At 47.5% G+C, this 17,185-nt stretch overlaps 1 protein-coding gene across 1 annotated transcript in view; it reads left to right on the forward strand.

The window, feature by feature from the left end:
- ACOXL (acyl-CoA oxidase like) overlaps nt 1-17,185 on the forward strand; it is a 380,633-nt gene that overhangs the window by 310,859 nt on the left and 52,589 nt on the right. Inside the window, 2 exon segments of the mRNA XM_060168784.1 lie at nt 4,315-4,356; nt 4,359-4,384. Coding sequence (XP_060024767.1) covers nt 4,315-4,356; nt 4,359-4,384 — 68 coding nt within the window.

Here is a 17,185-nt window from a genome sequence, read left to right on the forward strand (position 1 = left end):
GGCGCTCCCCCATTACCCCGTGGGGAAGGCTGTGGACAGAGGAATGCCAGAGCAGGGCTCTCTAAAGCTTGATAACTGGGGCAGGACCCCTGGTTCCCAGAGCCCTGTCATAGGGATTGAGAGAAAAGCTGAAAGAATATTCTGAGACAGGATTCCTGAGAAATACAACCCGTTCTGTAATATGTCCAGGCCAGCTGTGCCTGCGAACTTAACGATTGTGCCCAGTCTCACCAGCCATATTTCAAAAAGGACAATGGCATTGTGCATTTGGTTCATCTTACTTTCCCCCATTATTTGTATCAACACGTCATCATGATAGCATCCTAGGCACGAGCATTTCTTTGAGTTTTAGGGTATCCCTCGTGTTGCAAAATCCCGTCTGCCTTTCAGAAACGGCTGCAGGGGTTTGGCTGTTGTACATAATTTATCCACCAGCTAATCGAAGGGGAGGCATATGTATTTCATGCTGGCCTATAATTTTTTTTCTCTCGAGCTACCACTTTTTTTTGTTTTGTTTTTTTGCTTCAATCAGGTCATTTTTTCTATGCATCCCTCTCACCTCCCTCCCCAACCTCAAAGCTAACGAGTACGTTACCTAAAAATCTATTGTTCTTCCTCTATTGTCAGGCTGATCTTTTTGTCACACAGGGTGGACAGGCTGAACCAAGGAGGGCTTGACTATACTCAGACAGGTGGGAGCCTCTGCAGCCCCTACGGAAATAAATGGCACTGGGGCACTTAAGAGCAGTTACAACAATTGAAACGTGGAATCAAGAAGATGATTCCCTCCCGAGTCTCTTAAGGAAGAGCGCGCCCCAGTGCGACCCGTGTTCTGTGGGCGCTGGTCTGGCTGCAGCATCCTTTCTTTTCTCATTAGGCAGGCAGCTCCCTGAATCAGCAACAAAGGGAGAGGAAAGTACATACCACAACTGCTTTCATTTTGAGGGTTATTTTCCTATTTAAAAGTTGAGGCAGGAGGAGGGAGAGGAGAGTGAAGTGTCACCCGTGTGATACTGCTCCCCTGGTGTTGTCAGTGGGCCCCAGACCTGGGCCCCAAGAGCTGTGAGCCACATTTCTGCCCTTCCTTCCTCTTTCAGGACTCGGTAGAAATCAGAGCAGGGGGAGGTGGGGGAGAAACCCGCTTTGGGCACGAGAGCATCTGTCACACTGGCTCTGAGGCGAGGGGAGACAACCAGGGAATTGGTGAGCCCTGCTTGTTTGACCTGCAGTTGTCAAGGTTGGCTTTTATCGTTTGTGTCAAAGGAGTGAGAGGTGATCGATTCATGAAACGCAGCGGGCCGGTTAAGGGGAAGCTCCACCCGTGGGGTCCTGTGTTCCCACAAGTGCACTCCAGTCCAGTTCCAAAAACTGGGTCATGACTTGAGGCCTGTTGGGCGGGACGGGCATAGAACAAGCAGGCTGAGACCCAGGCTGTCTTCTGGGCCCGGAGCTTCCCTCCTGAGATACGGCGGCAAGTGCACCTAAAAACCAAAGCAAGACTCAAAAAGAAGAACCCAGCGTGTAACATGTCACGCCAGTGCATCAAACGGGAATGAATCAGTGTGATGGGGAAAAATTAGACAAAACTCCTTAGAGGTGCAGAGAATTGGGTGCCGCGCCCCCCGGCACTGGGCACTGACATCCAGCCTCTGCATTAGTCCTCACGCCGACGCCAGGAGGCCGGCACCCTCTCCACATGTGGCTGGTGAGGAAATTGAGGCTCAGTCAGTGTGTGACTCATCTGTTGTCTGAGGAGGCTGGTGGCGGCAGCACCGTTGAGGATGTGAAGTCAGGTCCATCTGACTCCAGGCCTGTGCAGCTGACCCCTCCATCCACTGGGCCCGGCAGAAGGTGTTCTCTGAGCAGATTGGGAGGAGAGAGGGAGAGGGTCACGTGGGCTGAGGACCAAGCCGTGGTTTGAAGATGGTGAGGAACCGTTGGAGAGGACGTCTTGTCCAGGGCAGAGGGGCTAAGATGGTGGAGGAGACGAGAAGCCAGAGGGCAGTGCCAGGCTTCCTATGGTGGCAGGAGAGGAGGGCTAGGCCTCAGGGTTGGGGAGCAAGTTAGAAGCGTTCTGCAGGCATCAGAGCGGCAGCTGTGCCAAGGGGAAGGGGTGCCTTTGAGGGGCAAGGAAAGTCCGCAGGCATGGCGACAGGAGGGAAAATCAAGACCCTCCTGGGCCTGGAGGCTGGTGGATGACAGTCCCTCCCACTGAAATGGGAAAATTCAGGAAAGGGATGCCTAGGCGTGGAGCTCAACCGGTTTCGCTTAGATGTATCAATACAGAATTTCAGGGAGCAGCTGCTCTCCTGGGTGCCACGTCTCGTGAGCAAGTAAAGGTGTCACAGTGGAGTCCAGCACACAGGCAGCTGGACGCATGGCTGCGGGGCCACCCCAGGGCGGGGAGAGGGGAGGGTGAGAATCTAGCAGCCCTCCGAGAGGCCGGGAGAAAGTGTCTAGATGTCCACGGCCTGTACTGAGGAAGATGCCATGTCACAGCAGAAACCTCTACCAAATAAAATAGCCACCTTCTAAAAGATTATCTAAAGAACACCGAGGGCGGATTCTTTTTTTGGCAGTGGGGGGAGGTTATTTTTTATTTTTTACAGTAGCTCCTTGTTGGTTATTTATTTTAAATATAGCAGTGTGTACATGTCAATCCCAAACTCCCAATCTATCCTTCCCCTACCACCTTTCCCCCGGTAACCATGAGTTCATTCTCTTAAGTCTGTGAGTCTACTTCTGTTTTGTAAATAAGTTCATTTGTATCATTTTTTTTAAGATTCTGCATATAAGCGATATCATATGCTATTTCTCTTTCTGTGTCTGACTTACTTCACTTAGTATGATAATCTCCAAGTCCATGCATGTTGCTGCAAATGGCATTATTTCGTTCTTTTTATGGCTGAGTAATATTCCATTGTGGAAGATGGGCTGGACCCAGGGGATGGCCAGTAGCTTTGAGTCGTTGGATGGGTGGTTGAGCTATGCTGCACTCAAAGGCAGGAGGTGAGACTGCCCAGCAGACAGCAGTGAAGGGTGATGACAGGTAAAGAGTGAATGCAACTTTGAGTCTGGAAATAAGAGGCTCATCTACACGGGGTCACTCAGTTAAAGACTTAATGCCTGTCGAAAGAAGTGGATTTAAATCTGAGGGTGTCAGGGAATCGTGGGAGCATTTTCGAGAATGAAACAATACAGTCAAAGCAGCATGCATGGGACGCAGTTGTGGTTTTGTACTTATGTACACTGAAAAGGGTGCTCACGCGAATGGGCCTTGAGTGAGAGCTGGGCCACCAGCATAGAGAAGGGGAGTATAATTTGTGTAAATTGTCTCAGTTAATATTACTAGAGCTTTCATGGCCAATAAAAATGGATCATTAATCTCTTTGCAGACCTTCTTGGTTTCTCTCCACCGTCCTGTTGGAGAAAGATGGTAGGGGAAATGCGACTTGAAATATTTCGGGGACTTGTTGGGTTTGCTTGAGTCGACACTGGGCCCTCATCATTCATAGCCAGAGAAGACTTAACACCGTGGGAATCACGATGGAGACTTGAGAGAGAAAATGTAGCACCGCCAGATTTACAAAGGCAGGTGGAGTCCTCTAGACGGTGGTCACAGGAAATGAACAGGCAGTGTGGTCATGGGGGACAGGCTGCATGGTGGCTGAACCCAGGACCTCCTGGCGGTGTATCTTTTATTTTTAAAATTGTATTAATTAATTTTTTTATTGGAATATAGATGATTTACAATGTTGTGCTAGTTTCAGGTGTACAGCAAAGTGAATCAGTTATCCATATACATATATCCACTCTTTTTTAGATTCTTTTCCCATATAGGCCATTATAGAATATTGAGTAGTGTTCCCTGTGCTATACCGTAGGTTCTTATTAGTTATCTATTTTACATACAGCAGTGTGTATATGTCCATCCCAATCTCCCAATGTATCCCTCCCCCTCCCCCTCCCCCCGCCAGCCCCCGGTAACCATAACTTTGCTTTCTGTAATACATCTGGGACTATATTTCTGACTATATGTGACTAGAAATAAGCTTGTTTGTACCATTTTAGGAGGGAGCTTTGCTGATGGTCACGGCCGTTTACTCTGATGTAATCATCCTGGCTGACAAGGGTGAAGTGACTGCGCTGGCCCTGCTCCCACCTCCCCGGGGCGGGCTCTGTCCACCTTGAACTTATCACCAAGGAAAGACTGTAGCATGCCACCTCTATCTGTTATCACCACGATGTCCTCCTCCAAACAGGGTCCAAAGGGTCCAAAGGGATGCCATTCACTTTCTCTTTCTTCCTTTCCAGTGACTTTAGAGCAGTTCTCCCTGCCCGGGAGGAGCTGTCCTGAAAAGAGGACCAGGCTTTGTTAAAAAAGGTACGTTGTGCTATGCGGCTGCTTCCCACTAGCTATCTACCTTACGTTTGGTAGTGTATATATGTCCATGTCTCTCTCTCGCTTTGTCAGGGAGATCAGCTCGGTGCTTTGTGACCGCCTGGAGGGGTGGGATAGGGAGGGTGGCAGGGAGGGAGATACAAGAGGGAGGAGATATGGGAACATATGTATACGTATAACTGATTCACTTTGTTATAAAGCATAAACTAACACACCATTGTGAAGCAATTATACTCCAATAAAGATGTAAAATAAATAAGTATTAACTTCAGATAAAAAAAAAAAGGTACGTTATCACACAAAGCGCTGATTGCCTTAAAGGCTCACAGCATTTTTATTGCCCTGAGGAGGGGTTCACTTTTACGAGCCAGAGTAAATTTATCATCCCTGAATTTTGTGCTCCTTGGGGATAAACTTGCCATCGGTGGGTAGGAGGGCTGCTGGTTAATGAGCACAGCCGCCGTCCTCGGAGTGCAGCAAAGTGACAGGAAAGTGGGTGTCAACCACTAGCGGGGAATCTGTTCAATTCTCCAAAGGGCTCAGTTGGTTCTATTTAAGCTTATCTGACAGAGCCTTGATTCTCTGAGCAGATTTATGAGACTTGGCCAAATTCTATGACTCTCACCATACTTTTTAATTAAGACAAAGGATTCCATACGTTCTGTGTCTGCCACATCTTTCGTCGCCGTGGGGAGAGCCTCACAAATGAGTCTGTTCGTATGAGCCACTGGAAGGGGCATCTTATGTCATAGCTTCCTCGCCCTTGAGTGGGAGACAGACTTCTTTTATTCTTGGTGACCATCGTTTTCTTTCCTTCCAAATGACGAAGGAGCACAGGTGCGGGCTAACCTACATTGCAGTTGTACATCTAGGTGAGCCAAAAGTGTGGAAAAGCCTGTCCAGCAGCCTGCCTGCATTTAATTAAAACTTAGTCTTTGAAGGCAGAAAGCAGTAGGTACCAGCAGATCATAAAAGTACAGACACGCTTTTCCACCAATGGGTGAGACTCATGTTTTCACCTAGAAACTGTCCTCAGACTGACCTAGAGGCATCTGCATTTCCGTGACGTCATTTCAGTTCTGTACTGTCAGGAAACCGCGTGTACCAGGAATTGCATTTCTTTACCTAAATACCATACCAGGTGTTCTCTGACTTTAGAAATGGGTGGAAAATATAGGGCGTCACTAGAAGGGATTTTCAACTCATTTGCCTAAGATGTGATATTTTCAGTCTGTCTTTTTTTAAAGCTTTCAGTGATGTTGATTTTATAATACAGAAGTGCTGATACCAAACATTGCGTTTGCCCGGGAAACGTGGTCCACCAGGGTCCCGGCTCTTCCAATACACTGACTTTCAGTGGCACCCATTCAGGCACAGAAACTTTACTTGGTACTTTGAGGTTGTCCACCCTAAGCTCTCAGTTCCCCACCCTGAGGGTCATTCCCCCAGGACCTTCCCTTCCAGGTACAGGCAGTGGCACTGTGATCTCGGAGTAGCTCTTGGCCCCCAGACACTCACCTCTTTACTCCAGTCGCTAGTCAAGGTGATGAGGACACAGTGCCTTTGGCCCTTTCTTCCTATTCTGTCCAGCGTTTTCTCCTGCCGTCTCCTCCTTCTTGCTTCTCTCCTCCTGTTCATCTCTCCACCGTGTTCCCTCCTCCATGCCTCTGTGGGCTGAACCAACTCCTATGTGTTGTTGGTCCTGCTGGTGAGCCCTGCATGGAAATTACCTGGGCATCTCAGAGGCAGCCTGGGGTAGAGAGGGCAGAGCACAGAGTCTGGCACCGGGAGAGCAGACCTCCAGGCCTGCTCCTAGCTGTCCCTATGGCCTCCACGACTGCAGATACCACAGCCGCTCTCTTCACATCCATAGGGAGAGGGTAGAAAGAGATGCCACCCAAAGCCTCTTCCTTCTCTTACTTTCTCACCCGCCTGCCATGCATACATTGCCCCCAGGCTGGCTTCTTGGGAACATTTGGTTAGAAACTAACAGTTGAATACTCTGTAATGACCTATATGGGAAAAGAATCTAAAAAAGACTGGATATGTGTATAGGTATAACTGATTCACTTTGTTGTACACCTGAAACTAATACAACATTATAATTCAACTATACTCCAATAAATATAAATTTAAAAAAAGAAGAGGCTACCCTGGTGGCACAGTGGTTAAGAATCTGCCTGCCAATGCAGGGGACATGGGTTTGAGCCCTGGGCCAGGAAGATCCCACATGCCGCGGAACAACTAAGTCCGTGTGCCACAACTACTGAGCCTGCGCTCTACAGCCCGCGAGCCACAACTACTGAGTCCACGTGCCACAACTACTGAAACCCGCACACCTAGAGCCCATGCTCTGCAATAAGAGAAGCCACTCTAATGAGAAGCCCATGCACTGCAGCAAAGAGTAGCCCCTGCTCACCACAACTAGAGAAAGCCCACGTGCAGCAATGAAGACCCAGTGCACCCAAAAATAAATTAAAATAAAGAAGAAGAAGAAACTAACAGTTGGGAGTGGGAGAGGGTTCAGATAGCCCAAGGTGTCCTGGAATGATGTCCAGTGACATTCAGTATTTTACATCTTCCCTGTTGGTCTCTGCAGACTGTGCAACTATTGCAACCAAGGGTGATGTCTGTGGGTGTTTTCTCAATATCTGCAGATATTTGAACTGGCATCATCAAAGAAGTTTCACTCAACAAAAACGTGTGCTCAGTTCATATATACTGAAACTATTTTATGATTTTTTTTCTCAGGAGATTGAGGTTTTTTAATGTCACATATCAGAGAGCATCATGTGGGCGTGACAGTGGTATGCAGGATTTTTGTAGATTGTTCTGTGGAAGAACTTGCTCAGGGTGACAGTAGATCGTTCTGACTACAGTCAGCCTGTGGTCAAGTTTATGTTTACTCGAGTGAGCTATTCACTTCCTAGATTCTCTGCAGCCAACTTAAATATTTAACTCCACCTTGTTGAGTGAACAGTTGTTGCAGGCAAAAAAAAAAAAAAAAAGCAGATTGGTGTTGAATATGATGTTTTAAAAAACAATATTTTGCATGCATACCATTGCATCCCTATACTGTCCCAGATAATTGAGACTTAAGGACAGATATGTCATGACCTGTGAGGGTGCTCTAGACACAGACTGCAGGGAAGATGCAAAAGACGAGCACACAGCAGTCGAGCCAACGTCCGACACCCCCGGAAAAACAAAGCCAGAGTGTGAGGTTTTGGAGATGGCAGAGGCCAGAGCCTTCATGTGACAACCAGGAAGAGTAGGACAGGGAGAAGATATGGCACTCTGCCACAGCACTGCTAGTTGTCGGGCAGTAGAACTGTGACCACAAAGCCCCTGGACCCTCAGGCTGGGCTTCTTCCTGGACTCCTCCCAGATGATCAGATTCACAGAAAATCCACCACCTCGGCCAGAGCTGCTCGGGAGGTAAGACTGACGAAGCCTCAGGTGCACTGCTGTGGCTGGCGTGTGGAATCACGCTCGTGGCTTGCTGTGAATCACACCCTATGTGCTGAGACTACCGTAAGGCAGGAGGGAGCTGGCTTCTCTGTGACTCAGTTTCCCCAAATACCAAGCAGAGGTCGAGGCTGTTGATGACTTAGGATTTTCCCACCACTGTGGCCCTGCTAAGGGGCTGGGAAAAGATGCCAAGAGGTAGGACAGCTGTCATTAGGGTTTGCCTCTCAGGGAGATTTCACTATGATTTGAACCACAGAAAAGATTTAGATTCCATAAATGACTTATGACCCCGTTCACTTTCTGTCCCCATACTTACCTATTCCTTCCCTCGTTCTTAGTTCTGCTTGCCAATTCATCTCTTCGGTCCTTGCTGTCACTACCCTGGAGAGCCCGCTTATGCCTCTGCTCTGCCCTCCACTCCACTGTGGCTCTGGATCTCACCTAAGCTCCAGCTCCACGTCCCAGCTCACTCAGCAGGTCTGAACCCCACCTGTCTATGGTCTCTGTCCTCCCTCCTCAGCCTCGGAGCCATGGGACAGTCCATGACTCTGTCCTGGGACTGCCACTCCAGAGCCAGTGCATCTGTGCCCCTGGCAGCATCTTTCAGAGTCACCCCTTTCCTCTGTTCCAGAACAGAGCACCTGGGCTTGGTCCACTGGGGGCAAGTCTGATCTCCACTCTGCCAGGATCCAGCGTGTGACCTTGGGCAGGTCACTTTGACCTCTTTTAGCCCAGTGTCCTCTTCTGGCAAAAGAGGAAGAGAATTAGATTACTCCGGAGACCCATCCAGCACCTGCACTCTGTGAACCTGTGACTGGACATTGCCAACAAGCCTGCGATTCTAAACGTGCTTGAGAATGAACCAGCCTGGTCTTCCAACTGCTTGTCTCTCTCCTTCGGGCTTAGCCAGATGAACCTTCTCAGAGCCCCATGTCCTACGTGTCCCTCCCTGGATAAGTTTCCAGCCCTAAGTCTCTCTATCCTTTGAAATAGGGAGATGACAGAAGTCCAGAAACCTGGACTTCTTGGCTTTTTGAGAGTGAAAGGGGCACCATTAAAAATTAAGCTTGCGTGACAGGCATAAACCATGACCGTCCCAGGCAAACGCAGGCATCTGGTTAGCCTAGTTTTGAGTCAAGGCCAAAATCCCTTCCTCAGTCAAATGGCTCTACCTTGCCTCTCAAACTTTGTGTTCGGTCCGGCTGTTCCCTGCCTGCCTCCCAGGATTGTCTCCTCTTAAAAACTGTGCCCTCTTTTCAGTGATAGAAAGTAGTCATAAGACAGGCCCCTTGGTGCCAATCTGCATTCGGACCATCATTTTCTAAATCAAATAGAGATGATCACAGTTCCTCAGTCTGTCCTCTGGGGAGTTTCTTACACAACTGGCAGCAGTCTTTCCAGTTTGGGTGTGAGACAGCAGCCCAGCAAGGACCCTCACTGGGACAAAAACATCCTGAGGTCGTCACCTGCTGGGTCTCCCTCCCTTCCTTGGAAAAGCAAGTAGGATGTTCTGGGGAAAGTGGCCATTCCTGATCCGTGCTGCTCCCCCCCAGGCCAGAGCACAAGAGCTAGTTGAAGGAGCTTCTGCTGACCTGCTATAACTGGAGGGTTGGCTCAGAGCAAGGCTTTTCCACTCCAGGGATGCCGAGCGAGTGCCTGGAATGTTCCCCACACTGCAGCCCCCAGCGCGGTCCTGGCTTGGCCACTCTGCCCAAGTGCTCTGGCTGGAGGTACCGTGTAAAGTTCAAGGTCGGCTTTTCTGTAGGTGAGATCCCATATCACACCACGTCGGCTATAGAAAATGGTAACAAGAGCCAAGCTGCCTGCTCAAGAACAAATAGAACCACTTGAACCTGTCCTCCCCAGATCGCAGACCTTCGGCAGGGCTGTCACACCAGCAGCAGCAGTGATGGCCATTCTCCATCTGATTGGCAGAAGGGCAGACCGTCTGGGGCGAAGTGGATGATACCTTGGTCTGAGGACACAAGCAGGGCAGTTTGAGTACCTGCTGTCTGTCCAGCTGGCATGCGCAGGGGCCCATCGGAGTGGATGGCACAGTTGCAGGGTGCTGGGGCCCAGATCAAGAAAACCTACAGAGGCGATTCCCCAGGAAGGCTCCACTGACCGGAGGCTGGAGTGCTGCTGGAAGCTTCCTTAGCATTTCTTACCAACCGCCAAGTGTTCACACTGCCCCCAGATGCACAGGGGAAACTGGGCAGATACGGAGGGCAGGACGCCAGGCCTCCCTCCCACACATCCCCTCACCACTGTGGTCTGGCTAGCTGGAGCTTTTTCTCTGTCTAATGATGTTCTAGGAAATCAGACACATGAGTCTTTCCTGAAACTCAAAGTCCCTGAGCGAGCGACATGGCCCAACCCTTCAGTCCCCCAGGTTTACAAAATACAACTTCTTCCCAGAAACGAGCCTTTTCTCCTAGCCTGGTGGAATCCTGGTCTGTTAGGAAGGAGGGTTTTCACAAGAAAATGATGACTTTACCTTAACATGGGACCCCGGCAGAGCCTTGAGGAGAAAGGGGATTTTCCACATGACCGCTGCAGTGATTCACCTCCCCTCGAAGGTTTAGAAACACCCCAGCAAGCTGCTTATCTAGTGTTCCTTAAGTTGTCACTGTCACAAAGGTTCTTTCTGCTTGGCTTCTCCCCCAGTCTGCCTCACCCGCCTCACTCTCTCCGTGTGACTCGGCCCAGGGAGCAGCGTTCCGTTTGGGGAATGGCCCACGCATCCTTGCAGGGCTTTTGTCTGTCTTTGTGCGTTAGAGAAGGCCTCTGCTCCCCCAGCCCTGACGCGGCGCTCACCACGGCAACCCCAGCGTAGGGGCAGGGCGTCTGCAGGGGACTGTCCCCACCTCACAAGCGGCTGGCAGAGACAGTTGGAGCCTGTCAAGTGGGCGAGATGGGGTTTTTCCCTTTTTCCTGCATTCTAACTGCTCTTTCTTTCTTTTCTCAACATGTGTAGGTAGCAGCTGGTTTAAGCACCAAACCCAGCGGCCAAAAGTTAATTGCAAGCACTTCCCACTGAGCGCAGGGAAAACCGTGATGTCCTCCTTTCTGTCGGCGGCCCTTTTCCTACCCGAGGACGCCATCGTGGCCCCTTGCCTTTGAGAGTGTCCTGGGCCCCAGGGCAGGAAGCAGGAGCAAACATCCTGTGTGTGCACCACGCGTGCCTGCAGCCCCTGCTCAGGCGTCTGCAGCCAGTCATGGGCTCAGGCTTCCCACACAGAAGCAAAGGGTTCCTACCTGGGGCCTGAGTGCATTTCCAAACCCAGTCCATCACGAATAGTGTCAGTCCCTGCTCCGACTTCCCGGAGCCCAGATCATTAAGGGTAGCAGGGTCTGCGGTGGTGAAACCCCACCCTTTCCCCCTGTTCTTTTCCCGCTACCTTCTCTGCTCCTTGCGAGCCAGAGCCACACAGAAAGAAGCGAGCATGTGGCTGACAGTGTTCCAAGGCAGCTGTTCTACAATATTCACTGAGGACCCATTATGGGCCAGGTGATGTTTATCTAGTACCTGGTTCGTTTGAAGACTATATTTCGGGTTTTTTAGAATATATATATTTAATAAGGGAAAAGAGCTACAAGTGACAAAGAAATCAAGTTTCAGACGTGGTGTTACAGCCATAAATGGTTTTCCCTCATTCCTGTACCTCTGTGCCATTGAGGCCCTGGAATGCCTGCTTCCCTTCATTCCTGGTTCTCTCTCCACAAGTTCAAGCTCATGCCAAGGCTCTGCAGGGCTCATCTCAAACCACCCCCAACCCAAATCTCAATGACAGTTATCTCTCCTGATGAAACTTTAATTTTGGAAAGGAATCTTTGGTGCATAGGAGTAACTTTTTAACTCAAAGAAATAAATATCCAATGGTTGGAATTTCAGGCTCCCTGATAGGTCAACAGAAGGGTTATTTTGTTGACTGTCTTCACATACCTACCACAACCCCTCTTCAGAAACATCTGTGAGTGGCTATTATGTGCCAATCACTGGAGGTGCTAATATCAATAAGACCCTCACCCTCAATTCCCTGACTAATAGATGAGACCCCAACAAGCGAGCACGTTGGAGTGGGTTACATGCTGAGACGGGGGAAATTGGGGGCGCTAACAAAGCACTCAGCTGGGGTGCCCAACTCAGCATGGGTTTAGAAAAGACTTGCCAGAGGAGCTGGCATTTGTGCTAAGTTTCTGCAGGAAATTAAATTTAACCAACTGTGTGGGTTCCACCGTGCTTACTGGTGGGTTCCGCGTGAGAAGTTGTGTTCTGAGTTTTCCAATTATAGAGTGTTTCGGGTGCACTGATGCATGTCTTGCGAGCTGGCTGCCACAGTAGGGGACCTAGACAGCTGCCTCTTTAGGGGAGAGGTCTCCAGAAGCTTCCATTCTTGTTGGCCATGCACGTTTCCCCAGTGTGCTATAGCTATCTTGAAATTCCAGCATTGGCTTGGAAGCCTACCCTAACTTCCAGAGATTAATGTCAGTGTCGGGTATCTCTGAGAGGGAATGCAGCAGAAGCCATCATCAGCTAACAGCTGCCCTAGAATTGTTCTGTGAGCACAGTCTCCAGACCAGGGGCCAGAGATAGAGAGTGAGGCAAGGGGTAGGGGATTAGGAGAAGGGCAGAAGGATTTCCTGTCCTGCAGCAAGAGGGCATGCTTTGCTGTCTGACATTCTGTACTTTGCCCACCTCCTCCACAAAGCTCTCCTCACAGGGGAAATGGACAAATGGCTTTCCAGGCGAAGCGCCATCATGTGCAAACTCTACACGTTCCTGATTACCTAAGAGGAGCATATGACCGCACGGACGAATGGAGCAGTATGTGAAACGTGACACCTGCTCTGTCCTTGACACTTCTTTATCAAGCATCTAAATCGACACCTAAGTGGAGAACCAGCTGGAGAGCAGAAATCCCATGTTCAGCACGGCAGCACGCTTCCCCAAGTGTGGAGATCATCACCCTCTGAGGATTCTTGGTCCTGCAAGCCTGTCCTGGGACATGTGCAAGAGGTTCTTGCCTGAACACTGTCCCCTCCATGTCTTCTGTGCACAGCTCAAGGGGCAGATTTCATTTCAGACTGTTCTAGAAGACAGGGCCGAAAGTAAGCAAGGAAACCACTGGAGACAAATAAAAAAATGGGAAGAATTTGGTGAAAGCCATCTGTAGGAAAATAAGAGCAAAATTTGACCCTAGGGAACTAGAGTTAGTGGGAGGAGAAAACAGGGCCAGGCCCCAAGCTTGTCGTTTTGCCATTTAAATAAAGAGGTCAAGATGCTGAAGTGCCCAGGAGAATTCTCTTGAGTGACTTACCCGGAATATGGAGAAATTCCATCAGGGCATTTCAGTGCTATGAGTCTGGGCTACTAGACATGAACAGAATTACCAAGTGGCTTTTCCAGAACACAGTGAAGGGGACATTAGCACTGGAGCTATATGGGGGCTCATGCTGAATGGGGCTGAGAAAGGAGGCAAAGCTCAGCTCTCACACCCAGGCAGCAGCCCCTGACTGCAGCCAAGCCCCTTTGTGCCCTGATTGAAAACTGGAAATGTTATGAGACTTGATGATTTCTGCTCCCTGGACCTGCCCAACTCTTCCTCTTGCCCTTACTGAATTTTAGCTGATCTCTTTTGGGTTAATTTTATATTCAAAACTCTACTGAAACACACACACACACGCACGCACGCACATGCGCACACATGCACACACACCATGGTTATCAACTTTGAGAGAGGAAAAAAGAAAAAAAATTAGTTAGCTTGACCCCCTTCCTCTCCTAGGACCCCGTAAGATGCCTGGCACACAGTCAGCTCTCAAGAGGTAAGGAGGGGGAGGAGAAAGGGAGGAAGGAGGGAGAAACTTAGTTTTGGAATAAATGTCAGGAAAATGGCCAGCATGAAGGCACCAGTCACTTGATCGCTGCTGCTTTTCGGAGTCTCCTGATGGAATGTTTTTGCCTTCGGGAAAATCTTTCCATCTCTGTCTCTTCTAGGACTGTGAAAAGGACAGAATGGGGATGAGACAACTTGATGTGTTCTTGAAACAGACATCATAAAAATGTTTTCATGAGTGACTACAAATGTGCTTGAAACAAAAGAATAGAAAGGCTCATCAAATAAATAGTCTCAGCAAAGCAATAGTAAATGCAAGCAACCAGACAGAAATATTAGAACTGAAAAATACGGGCTTCCCTGGTGGCGCAGTGGTTGAGAGTCTGCCTGCTGACGAAGGGGACACGGGTTTGTGCCCCGGTCCGGGAAGATCCCACATGCCGCGGAGCGGCTGGGCCCGTGAGCCATGGCCGCTGAGCCTGCGCGTCCGGAGCCTGTGCTCCGCAACGGGAGAGCCCACAACAGTGAGAGGCCTGTGTACTGCAAAAAAAAAAAAAAAAAAAAAAGAACTGAAAAACACAATAACTGAAATAAAAATCTCAGTAGATGGAGTCAACAGCAGGATTGAACTGGATGAAAATGAAAATATAATCCAATTTGTGGAACACAGCTAAAACAGTGCTGAGAGGGGAACTTATAGCTTACATGAAATAGAAGAAAAGTCTCAAGTCAATAACCTAAGCTACCACCTCAAGAACCTAAAAAATTGAGAGCAAGATAAACCCAAAGACAGCAGAAGGAAAGAAATAATAAAGATAAGAGCAAGGATCAATGAAATTGAAAACAGGAAGAAAATAGAGAAAAATAATGAGGCAAAGAGTTGGATCTTTGAAAAAAATCAACAAAGTTGATAACCCTTTAAAAGTCTAACAAAGAAAAGACACAAATCACTAACATCAGGAATTAAATAAATGATATCGGTAAACACCCTGCAGACATCAAAATGATAATAAAGGATTACTAAGAAAATTCTACATACATGAATTGGACAACTTAGATGAAATGGACCAATTCCTCAAAAACACAAATCACCATACTCAATATGAAATAGACAATTTGAATCGCCCTATAACTGTTATGGAAATTGAATTTATATTTAAAATTCTAGAAAAAGAAAACACCAGTCTCCAGAATTCACTGGAGAGTTCTACTAAACGTTTAAATAAGAATTAATGATTCTACAGAATCTCTTCCAGATAATGCAAGAGGAGGAAATACATTCATTTTATGAAGCTAGTGTTGACCTAATATCACACCAGACAAAAACAGAACGAAAAAGGAAAAGTATGGACCCATATCCCTTATGAATATAGACACACAAGCTTCTAACAAAATATTAGGAACTAGAATTCAGCAATATATTAAAAAAATTATATACCATGACCAAGTGTGGTTTGCTCCAAGGATGCAAGACTGGTTCAATTTCCTAAAATCATTCAATTTAGTTATCCATCTTAATAGGCAAAAGACAAAAAAAAATATCACATGATCATATCAATTGGTACCAGAAAAAGCATTTGACAAAATGCAACACCCATTTGTGATAACCCTCAGACAAACAGGAAGCGAGTGAAACCTCCTCAACTTGGTAAAGAGCATCTACAAAAATTCTATAGCTCAGTGGTCCCCAAACATTTTGGCACCAGGGACCAGTTTTGTGGAAGACAGTTTTTCCACAGACCAGGGCCAGTGGGGGGAGGGATGGTTTCAGGATGATTCAAGCACATTACATTTATTGTGCACTTTACTTCTATTATTATTACATTGTAATATATAATAAAATAATTATACAACTCACCATAATGTAGAATCAGTGGGAGCCCTGAGCTTGTTTTCCTGCAACTAGATGGTCCCATCTGCGGGTGATGGGAGACAGTGACACACAAAGTGTGTTGCTTATGTCCCGTCTAATTAATTGTCAGTTGCCACTCACTGATAGGGTTTTTTAAAATATAAATTTATTTATTTATTTTAGGCTGCATGGGGTCTTCACTGCTGCGTGTGGGCTTTCTCTAGTTGTGGCAAGTGGGGGCTACTCTTCATGGCAGTGCATGGGCTTCTCATTGCGGTGGCTTCTTTTGTTGTGGAGCATGGGCTTTAGGCGAGCGGGGCTTTAGTAGCTGCAGCATGTGGACTCCAGAGCGCAGGCTCAGTAGTTGTGGCTCACGGGCTTAGTTGCTCCACGGCTTGTAGGATCTTCCTGGACCAGGGCTTGAACCCGTGTCCCCTGCATTGGCAGGCAGATTCTTAACCACTGCGCCACCAGGGAAGCCCCACTAATGGGGTTTTGATATGAGTCTGCAAGCAATTGATTTATTATGATCTCTGTGCAGTCAAACCTCTCTGCTAATGATAACCTGTATCTGCAGCCACTCCCCAGCGCTAGCATCACCACCTCAGCTCCACCTCAGATCACCAGGCATTAGATTCTCATAAGGTGCACACACCTAGATCCCTCGCACGCGCAGTTCACAGTAGGGTTCATGCTCCTATGAGAACCTAAATCCGTAACTGATCTGACAGGAGGCGGAGCTCAGGCAGTAATGCACGCGATGGGGAGCCTCTGAAAATACAGATGAAGCTTCAGTTGATCGCCCGCCACTCACTTCCTGCTGCGCAGCCTGGTTCCTAACAGGCCATGGCCTGGTACAGGGGGTTGGGGACCCCTGCTATAGCTAACAACATACATATCGGTGAAACAAGGAATGCTTTCCCCCTAACATCAGGAATAAAGCAATAATGTTTGGTCTCACCATTCTTATTCAATATAATACTAAAAGTTCTAACTAGTGAAATAAGGCAAGAAATGGAAATAAAAAGCATATTCTTTCATATCAGAAAGGAAGAAATAAAATAGTTCCTATTTATATATGACATCATTGTCTATTTAGAAAATCCCAAAGAATCTACAAAACAAACAAACATCCTAGAACTAAGAAATGAGTTTAGCAAGGTCACAGGATATAAGATCAACATGCAAAAATTCATTGAATTTCTATATATTAGCAATGAACACGAAAAATTTTTTAAACTCAATATCATGTACAATTTCTCAAAAGAGTAAGTACTTGGGTATACATCTAACAATAGGTAGGATTTGTATGCTTAAAACTACAAAATGCTGATCCTCAACAGAATACCAGAGGCTGAGTTGAGCAGCATATTAAAAGGATTATACACTATGGCCAAGTGGGATTTATTCCTGGAATACAAGGATGGTTCAACAAACAAAAAACTTATCTATGTAATATATCACATTAACAGAATGAAGAAAAAAAAATGATCGTCTCAATTGATGCATTAGAAGCATTTGACAAAATTCAGCATCCTTTCATGATAAAAACACTCAGGAAACTATGTCAATATTATAAAGCCGTATATGAAAAAACTCACAACATTATACTCAATGGTG

The sequence above is a fragment of the Lagenorhynchus albirostris genome, chromosome 13 (assembly GCF_949774975.1).
Source record: "Lagenorhynchus albirostris chromosome 13, mLagAlb1.1, whole genome shotgun sequence".
NCBI classification, from domain to species: domain Eukaryota; kingdom Metazoa; phylum Chordata; class Mammalia; order Artiodactyla; family Delphinidae; genus Lagenorhynchus; species Lagenorhynchus albirostris.